This window comes from Triticum aestivum, chromosome 1B (assembly GCF_018294505.1).
Source record: "Triticum aestivum cultivar Chinese Spring chromosome 1B, IWGSC CS RefSeq v2.1, whole genome shotgun sequence".
Lineage (NCBI taxonomy): Eukaryota > Viridiplantae > Streptophyta > Magnoliopsida > Poales > Poaceae > Triticum > Triticum aestivum.
In genome coordinates, this window is record NC_057795.1 from 1,789,088 (window position 1) to 1,799,484 (window position 10,397).

Here is a 10,397-nt window from a genome sequence, read left to right on the forward strand (position 1 = left end):
ACCCTGAGGGGGCGGAGTACTTCTTCTCCCACCTTGGTGACTTTGTCTCTGCCGACCAGCATTGCTTCCAGGGCGACCACTCTAGCGTCCGTGCTCTCGTCATGGTTGCTCGCGACTTTGTCCTCCCACCCTGTCTCATGGTTCGCCTGCCTGACAACGATGTCGTTGTCGTCAAGCTGGAGAGCTGCGCGCTCTTCCGGCATGGCTCTGGGGCCTCTCCTTTCTCCTCAGAGAACGGTGACAGCGGCTCTCAAGTCTCCAACCCTCCTCTGTCTCCCAACACTATCTCCCGCATTCGCAACATTGCCACTGCCATGTCACCATTCGCCTGCACTCTGGAGTCACCACAGGGCCCTCCCCCTTCTTCATCGACGGATCGGCCTCTTGACGACATCCCGATCCTTGCTGTCATGGCGGATGGCATGCCGGTCGCCATGCTAGTTCATGCCCCATGGAATCCTCCGGCTCGCTTGCCCTGTCCTGCCCTGACGCAGGCACACGCCCGCCTCTCTCGCCCCCTTCTCGCACTGCCAGCTCCTCCTTCCCCGCCTCCTCAGCTACATGATCTATCCCCTCCACCTTCCCCACCTGCCCCTCCGGCTCCTCTCCCTGTGGTGATTCCTGCCGATCAACCCCTGGACCTGCCTCCAGAGCCACCACATGAGTGCCTGGCCAGGCGCATTAGCAGGCGCGCAAAGATGGCTGTCAACTCTGGCATCATGGCCAGGCGCAGTGCTCGCCAGGCCGAGATCGACCCTCCTATCTACTCCACTATGACTGCCAAGGCCATGCGCTCCAAGGCCAAGAAGCTCGACCTGTCCGCGGCATCCAAGGACCTCTCCGACGCTCTCATCCACGCCCGTCTCTGCGATGAGACGGGGCTCATCGACGGCTCCGCTCGCGGCCCGGCATCGCTAGAGGAGCTGGCTGCTGTTGCTGCTGCCTGTGGTGCTCCGCCGGAGATGGTCGGCGACATCGCTTCGGGCTCCGGTGACACTGGATCTCCATGATGCTCTATCTCCTCCTCGGCTACATGTGTGGCAGCCCGTGCTGGCCTTGTATGCGGTGCATCGCACCACTACGTCCCTGTTATCTTAACCGTATGCTAGTTGTAATGCTGCTCACTACTTATTCTGTCAGTTTGTCAATGTGTATCAGGATCTGCCATGGTTGGCTTTTGGGTATCCGTCCCTATGTAAGGTGTCAACTTAAGTTTCCATTATGAAAAACGAAACGTTCTCTATCGTATCCTGGAATGTGCGTGGTTTAGGGGACAATGATAAGTGCTCTAATGTGTTCTCTGAAATCAAACAATTGGGGCCTTCAATCGCTCTGCTACAAGAAACAAAATTGCAAACACCTGATTCCATCAAACTATGATCCATCTTGCCACGCTTCCTCGATTCTAATAACCACCTAGATGCGATCGGATCTGCCAGTGGAATCCTATCTGCTACCAACTCTCGCTGCTTCTCACTTCTTAACTGTCAGCACAAACGCTTCACTACTACCTTAACTCTATCATGCCTTGCCTCGCCGCATCACATCTTCATCACTAATGTATACGCCCCCTCTCAACGTGTACTAAAACTTGAATTCCTAGATGAACTTAAGCAAATAGAGCCACCAAGCACATCTCCCTGGCTTCTCATTAGTGACTTTAACCTTACACGATTCCCTAATGAGCGGAACAACAACAAATTCAGACGATCGGAAGCCGATGCCTTCAATGACACAATTGATCAGCTCGCTCTGTTAGAAATACCAATTCTGGACAGACAGTTTACCTGGTCAAACAAACGATTATCGCCTACGCTAATTCGCTTAGATAGAGTACTTATTAACCTTCCTTGGGATGCTCTCTTCCCAAACACGCACCTAACCTCCCTTACCAGATTCGTCTCTGATCATGTTCCTCTTCTAGTTACTATATCCACTGATGTCCCTTCTTCCCGCCTTTTTAGATTTGAACGCTTCTGGACCTCATTCCAGGCCTGTATCAACACTGTGCGGGCCTTTTGGCAGCCCAACGGCCACGGGCCCCCCAATGATCCAGCTGCTTCCCTCGCCCATAACATCAAAAAAACACGATCGGCCCTAAAATCCTGGGCCAAGACGTTGCGGCCCATCTACCAACGGGAAAATAACTGCAAAATCGCTATCCAGGCCCTCGACCTAAACGAAGAATTCGCTCCTCTATCTCCCCTTGAGCAAAAACTAAGGCTGGTCCTCTCCAACTTGCTGCAATGTGCTATCAAACAAAAGATCGCATTTTGGAAACAGAGGGGGAAGATTCGAGTCGCCATCGATGGGGACAAAAATTCTAGGTTCTTCCACGCCTCTGCAACTCAGTGCTCTCGCTCAAATAAAATCCCTATGCTTATTCATAACTCCTCCGAAGTCTTCCTACACGAACAAAAAGCTGATATCTTAAAAAACTACTTTCAACAACTAATCGGAAATGGAAAACACGCCATTTGGAACTTCAGTTTACACCAGCTATACCCCTCTACCCTTCCCCAACTTTCCGATCTCACACAACCTTTCTCACAAGACGAAACCCACCAGGCTTTCCTTACCATGAACACAAATGCAAGCCCCGGCCCAGATGGCTTTGGACCAATCTTCTTCAGAAAATTCTGGCACGATATCAAACAGTCCATATTACCGTTCTTTTCTGCCTTCCACGACCAAACGGCTTCTCTTGAACGTTTTAACCGAGCCTTCATGGTTCTCCTTCCCAAAACCCTAGCGCCAACGTCTCCAGATGCTTTTCGACCAATCTCTCTTCAAAACTGTACCCCAAAAGCAGTTGCCAAAGTTCTCACTAACAGAGTCAAGCCACTTATCCCTCTGCTCATTCACTATGATCAAACGGGTTTCCTTCACAGACGCAACATCGCTGAAAACTTCATTTATGCAGCCGATATCCTTAGTGCTTGCCACACACGTAAAGCGCCGACCATGGTCTTCAAGCTGGATTTCAGAAAAGCTTTTGATTCCATCTGCTGGTCCTCCCTCCTTCAAATCCTACAAGCTCGAGGTTTCCCCCCACTTCTCTGCTCATGGGTCCACAAAATTCTCTCCACTGGCAAAACGGCCGTCCTCTTAAATGGCATTCTGGGGCCATGGATACAATGCCGATGCGGCTTACGACAAGGAGATCCCTTCTCGCCATATTTGTTCATCATTGTTGCTGATGTCCTTCAAAGACTGATCGCCAACGCCTTCAAACAAAATGTTCTTTGCCACCCACTACGACCAAATGAACCACCAGTGACGCTGCAATACGTGGATGATACTCTTATCATCGCTGCTGCTAACGATTTAGCTACCTTAACCCTAAAACAAACGCTCCACAATTTTGCCCTTGCAACAGGCCTGCTTATCAATTTCCAAAAAACGGCACTCCTCACCATCGCCACTGATCCATCCATGCAAAACAAAATCGCCACTGCCAGTGGATGCTCATTATCCTCCTTTCCACTAATGTACCTAGGCCTTCCTCTCTCCCCCACTAAGCTACCGCTCACAGCTTTCGACCCAATCCTTGACAGCTTTCGAAAGTTCCTCTTCGGCTGGATAGCGCGTCTGCTCTCGCGCGGTGCTTGCTTAACTCTGCTCACTGCAGTTCTAGACTCACTTACAGTTTATTTTATGTCAGTTTTCCGTCTTCCCAACTCCATCTTAGCAAAACTTGACACCATTCGAAGGGCGTTCTTCTGGTCTCATGAGGCAACTTGCACAGGGGCAAGCTGTTTAGTCGCTTGGAAAAACGTTTGCAAACCAAAAAATACTGGTGGTCTAGGCATTAAAAATCTTGAAGTTCAGAACCGCTGCTTGCTTATGAAATTCTCCTTTAAAATTCTACAGAACCCAAATGTCCCTTGGACACAGTGGTACCACCAACAATACCCTCTTGGCATCTCAGTAAAAACTGCAAGGCCCTCCTTCCTCTGGAAAATTATCAACAACCAATTGCCACTGCTCATCGAGCACTCTTTTGTGATCACCTACAATGGCCTCTCCACCTTCTTTTGGTTAGACACATGGCTACTTCAGTCGCCTCTCTATAAAGTTTTCCCCAACCTACACTCACACTCGTTGGATGACAAGGTTCTAGTGGCTACAATATGGCAAAAAGGCTTATTAGCGAACCTGCGGAACCGTCTATCTAATGTTGCTGCTCGCGAGCTGGACTGTGTTCTGTTGCTGTTGCAGGATTTTCAGCAGGTACCTAGATCTAACGAACGGTCCCTCTCCCACGGGCTGCCATTCTCTGCCAAGAATGCTTACTACTCCCTTCTTGCTGAGGACGATACTGATACACACCACCACTTCATCTGGGGTTCCATGGTGCCAATCAAAGTCAAGATCTTCGCCTGGCTTCTCCTCCGTGATCGGCTAAACACGAAGGCCAACATGTTTCACAAGCACATTGCCCAATCAGCTGCTTGCCCCCGATGTCAAGACCCGCACGAGGATGCTCTTCATCTCATCTCCAACTGCTCCTATGCAACATAGGTTTGGTCCTCCTTGGGTCTGCCCTCACCAACCTCCCTGGATGATCTGCAACAATACCCCACGATTCCTGGCCTCAACCCAAACATCTGGCCTTCGGTCGCTCTGACGGTTGCATGGAAGATTTGGGACTCGAGGAACGCCTTTGTCTTCAGAAACGAGGATCACACCCACAGAACCACAATTCGTAATATTGTAGCAGATTTCTCCCTCTGGGTCTTCCGGTTCAAAAAGAAAGAAGATAATACTTCTGCTAAGCTATGGCTGAATTTCCTCTCTGCTTCTATTCATTAACTGTTTTTGTTGTAATCTGAACCAACACTGTAATTCTTCGATCCTCTTTTGAGTGGTAATATATTCAGGTGGGGAAGCTCTCCCCCCCGGTGACCGTTCAAAAAAAAACTGATGCTCTATAAAATAAATAAATAAGTAATGAGCATGTGTATTGTTTGGAGAAATAGAAGTAAGCCAAAATCTACAAAAGAAACCTGAGAGAAATAACTCACTTGCTAAATAGGTCTGAAGGGTGGGACGGTTGGGATGGCTTTCAACTGCATGCCTCAGCACAGCACGCGCACTCCCCTTGCACTTCACGGAAGAGCTGGATTTCCCATAACAAAGTGCAACGCTGACTTTCTGAAGGGAAGGGAGGTGTGTCCCATGCCGACATCCAGCTCACCGCTGGCAATATCCGACCACTCAGCACGGAACCCCAGGATTTCAAGCCTTGGCATTGCTCCTCGTGGAAACATAGATGGCCCCGTGAGAAAACCAAAGAACTCGCACACTCTCAAACATGGGAATGCATTAGCGCCAACAACGAATGTTTCGACACGAGTGTGTTGATCTTTGTTGGTCGACAGGAAGAGATAACGAAGAGTGGGACAAGGATCTGAATATCAACTTCCGGACGCACTCTGTCCACTGAAACATGCATGTATGAGAGGAGGGGAACCAATGATGAATTAACCCACCTAGGCAATGTCGTGGTGCACCTTGTAAACAAGAGGTACCGAAGCTGTGGGGTGGGCACAAAGCCATCCCAGCTGACATCAGACCTTGCACGCCATGCACAACCGAAAATTGTTAGACTCTGCATTTTCTGCAGCTTGCTCAGGGACTCCACCAAAGAATTACACACACTCTCATCGCTCCCATTCCAGCAAAGGTAGAGCACTCTCAGCTTGACCAGTTGCCCTAGCTCTTTCACATCCACCAATTTTCCAGTCAGCTCTTCTAGGGACGTCAGGTTCCCGATCCCAACGGGTAACACCGCGTCTTGTGCATCTAGGAATATCAAACATTTTAGACGGACAACACTTGGCGGAATCACTCGTATACTTGATCCATTTTCTGCTAAGTCGAGTGTCTCCAAAAACTGTAGCTTTCCTACTTCCACAGGGAGCTCACGAACAAAAGTGCTTCTGAGCCCTAGATACCTTAGGTGTAATAAATTGTCAATATACCTGAGATCAACATCATGGCCATTTCTCCCAAGATCACAACCTTCTAAATCCAATACACGTAAAACTTGAAAGCATGAAATAGTTCGGATTAGATCAATATTTGTTCTAAAAAGAACAACAGACCTCACTTGTGGCATACTTTTTGCATCGACCAGATTGGTGGTGGGCTCTGACATGCTATTTTGAAAAGATAATCTGCGACTCTTGCTATGTGAAATAGATTTGCTTTGTTGTGTACCATCTAATATTGTAGCAAAGTTTTGTTCACTAGACAGGGAACATAACAGATCAAGCACCATATCATGCACGCGACAAGCTCCCGCCTTGCCGGTAGCATCAACATGTACTGGTTGAATCAAGTTTCTATTTGCGAGCTCATTGAAGTAACTCTCTCCAAGCTCAAATAGTCCAGTTTCTTGTTCTCCACCTTGCACAAAGCCCTCGGCTATCCACATCCATATCAGCCGGTCTCTCCTTATCTCAAAATCCTCTGGAAATATACTGAGATATAATAAACAAGTCTTCAAATGAGAAGGTAAATCGTAATAACTAAAGGACAATATTCTCTGCATGTCCTTTGCACCTCCACCTCCTGCAAGTCCACGACCAATAGAGCCAAGTATGTTGTCCCATTGATACTTTGGCTTTATCTGTTGATCTTGACCATTACTAGCTAAAATACTAGCAATAGTGATTATGGCTAGTGGTACTCCACCACATTTTTTTAAGATTTCTCTAGATACCTTCTCCAACTCATCGGGACACTTAATTCCTTGAGGAAATATTCTTTTGTAGAAGAGTCTTTTGGAGTGATCATCAGTAAGTGGTTTCATCTGATATATTATATCATCACCAGAAGAGCAACATGCTTCAGAGATACTGCCAATGCGGGTGGTAGTCATTACTCGACTACCAAGGTAGTTGTTGGAGAAAACACACTTGATCAATCCCCATGCTTCTTCATCCCATATGTCGTCAATTACAATAAGGTACCTGTATGTGTTCTTTAGAGCGTTAGTTTGAAAATGAACCAACATAACTAGGTTTCTATTATGTCCAGAAGTCAGCACCAAATTAATTAAGAGAAGGTATTGCCAGCTCAAGAAATTTATAGAAAAAAAATTAATCGGCTAGAAACATAGATGGTGCATAATTGGAAGATTCATATAAAACACAAAAGAAAGGCCTAATACCAGCGTCCATTTAACAAAACCAAAGTAAAACTAATTTGGTATGTTAGAGCTAATCTTGATATTTGTATTAGCATGTTTGAGTTTTGCATGTAGTCTAGTCTAGTGTGGTGTTCGTCCGACGAAGGCTTCAGGTGAGCGCGCCAAGGAGGTGAGATGCCAGGATGCCGTGTTAGGCGGCGAGCACGGCGAGATGCCGATGGTGCTGCGTGAGAAGCGGCAAGAAGTATCAGAGGCTGGAGCCGTGATGGACTGCATCAAATTGGGTCGGGTGAACCGGCCAGTCGTTCTGTTTGTTGGACTAGCTGTTCATGCGTGAGTTCGTTTAGTCCTAGCCGAGAGTATCGTTGCTAGTAGTTGATGCATGCATGTAGTTGGCCTGGTCACAAGTGGTTACCGAGTCGTGTGCAACGCTGGAGTGATTCCAGGAGTGGAGTACGTGGGAGTTAGTGGCCCGTATGGTGCTCAAGTTGTTATCCTGTACTGGCTATTTAAGCACAACAAATGAATGAGAAAGATGAGGCCGAGAGGGCTGAGCAGAGAAACCATGTAGCCATTGTGGTTCACCAAGGGAGTGTCTCTGGCAAAGCCGTTCCTCTTCCTTGGTATATGCGTGCGTTGTGTGTGTGTGAGTGTTCTTGTGGGAAGCCACCGAGGAGAAGAGTAGCTTGAGAGAGATGGAGAGTTGTGTGAGGCAGCTCAAGGTAGAAGAAAGGCGGCGCTGCGAGAGGGGCAGCGCCAACAATTTGGTACACACTATTCACTACCATTACATGCTTCCTTAGAAAGAATAATGATAATCACTTGCTCCTGTGTACGTACCTCTTATCCTGAAGAAAATTCCTCAATTCATCGAGGAGTTGTTCATGGTCCCTAGCAGCTTCGTTGATGGTAGCATACTTGCTCTTGTCAAGTTCATATAAGATCTTCTTGAAAATCTTGGTCATGTCAGGAGTCCGAGACACGGAAACAAAAGCTACACTATCAAACTGCACTTTGATCTTGTCATACACTGCTTTGGCCACAGTTGTCTTGCCCAGTCCGCCAAATCCAACAATAGACATGGTCCTTAATTGGTCCTTGGACCTCTCATTGCCGTCACACAGCTTCTCGATCAGCTCATCTCTGATGTGATCTATCCCAACAAGCTCTGTGACATCTTTGTACACCGCCTTGAGGCGAGGGTCAATGGCATCACCATTACCTTTGGTGTCCGCGTCACTCATATACTTTTGGCGCAGGTCACCCAACTCCTGGGAGAGCCACTGAGCTTCTTCAATGTCATTGGAAATCTGATGAAGAGCCTTACCCTTGGTAAACAATTTGGTAGCCCTTTTGAGGAACTTCTTGACTCTGTTCTTCATGTTGTTGGAGCCATGATCATGGCCGACGTCCTCCACGCGCACGAGGAAACCGTCGACAGCGTCCTCCATGCGGTAGGAGAGCTCCCTCACTTTGCCCGCCCACATGAGGACCTGCTCGTCCAACTGCTCGGCCGGCTTGGTGCCGATCTTGCTTAGAACCGCGTGCATCATCTCCAACTCCGTGATGAGAGATTTCACGCCTTTCCTCACGCGTTTCTCCAGGTTGTACTCGTTTGCGAGCAGGCCACGGAGCTTCTTGATCAAGGGGATCATGGCCGCCTCCATGGCTTGGACGAGGAGGAGGGGTGTGTTTTCTTGCTGTGGCGGAGGAGTTGGTGTTGGTGGTGCTAATGCAGTAATGCTAGTGCTGGAGAAACGGAGGAGGAGACGATGGTGGTGGTGCTTCTAATGATAGAGCTGCAGAAAATGAGCTGCTACAGATGGAGGTGGTGCAGCAGTCCATGTGCCTTGGTGCAGGCATCCGATGCTTTGTTAAAGCTCTCTATTTATTTATTTCTCTTGAGTCCAGTTTGCCTAACACGTCACAACATCTTAATAATCAACCACAAAGGCAGGCGTGCACATGACAACAGAGTGATGATCAGCGATTCACAAATTCAGTAAGTAAAACAGAGTAGTCAGCTGTACAAGACAAACAGAGTAAAACAGAGAGCAAATCATGCATGATGAAATAGAGTAAAACAGAGTAGTCAGCTGTACAACACATACACGTAAATAGACACATGGACGTCGGTCATCCAGGCTCTAGTGTCTGTACTGAATTATTATTAGCAAATCATGCATCATGAAACCGATGTTCCTGAATTCTCCTGGTGCTGCCACTGGACGACTTTGTCATCCAGCGAAATTGCAACTGCATTTGCAAGTCACTAACTGGTTCATGGAGTGCTTATCATTTGCATTAGAGTGCTTTCCTGCATCTCGGTTACCCGCTCTGCCCCCTCTTCGCCCTCCTCGGCGTCCACGTCCCCCGCCTGGTTCAGGTCCAGCCCGCATTGTCCAAGAGGCACGGAGATCGCTGAACACTAATGCTGATTTTGGGTGGATTCCATCCCCATGCTCCTTAAATACATGACCCAAGTGTCCGCACACCGAACACCAATCCGGGAGGCGCTCATACTTCTCCCTGTAAATCTGCCTCTCTTTGTTCCTGATTAGTGACACTGCGTTCTTTAGAGGCTTGTAGACATTTATCTTAACCCAGACATGAAAGAAATTGCCTACAAAATCATACGAAGATTTCTCCACATGCAGTACTTCTCCAACTTTCGCAGCCAAAGAAGGTACCAAGTGTCCATATAGCTCTGGAACATCATGGATCTGAGTCCAAATATCTATAGTATCAAGCTTGACTTTGGTCAGCTGGGTTATTCCATCGTAGGGAGTGATAACGACGGCATGTCCTCTGAAATTCCAGGGCCCCTCCTGCATGACTCTCTCTCAGTCCCCTAGACAGCTGAATTGCAGTGTATACAGATTAGCTTCGAGCGGTCTGAAATTCACTGGCTGCGCCTGATCCCATGCCGATCTCATGTTTCTGAAAAACCATACTTGACTGTACGATTTATCGATGTGAACTCGAGCCACTGCCCTCCACCTTGCGGCTTCCTTAGGGACTTCAGATTCGTCTACCACCACATCATCCATGTCATCTTCCTGGAGCCCTAGCTCCTCCATCATCCTTTCCAGATCTATTGCAGATGTAGGGCCGGCGGCCGCAGCCGACGTGCCTCCAGCTTCCGCAGACATCTTGCACTTCTTACCCGATCTTCTTCGCAGCACCGGGTATACCTATGGAGAAACCCTAGCCCGGGCCGATTGCCTCGAGGAGAAAC

General features: G+C 48.1%; 1 protein-coding gene across 1 annotated transcript; it reads right to left on the reverse strand.

Annotated features, from left to right (window-relative positions):
* Window positions 1-5,111: 5,111 nt before the first annotated feature.
* Window positions 5,112-8,841, reverse strand: LOC123102105 (disease resistance protein RGA5). The gene is made up of 5 exons (XM_044523388.1): window positions 8,158-8,841; window positions 8,000-8,115; window positions 6,316-6,980; window positions 5,535-6,030; window positions 5,112-5,310 (listed from the first exon to the last, which is right to left on the reverse strand). Exons 1-5 carry the CDS (start codon window positions 8,824-8,826, stop codon window positions 5,112-5,114), a joined length of 2,145 nt encoding a protein of 714 aa, XP_044379323.1. The 5' UTR covers window positions 8,827-8,841.
* Window positions 8,842-10,397: the final 1,556 nt, after the last annotated feature.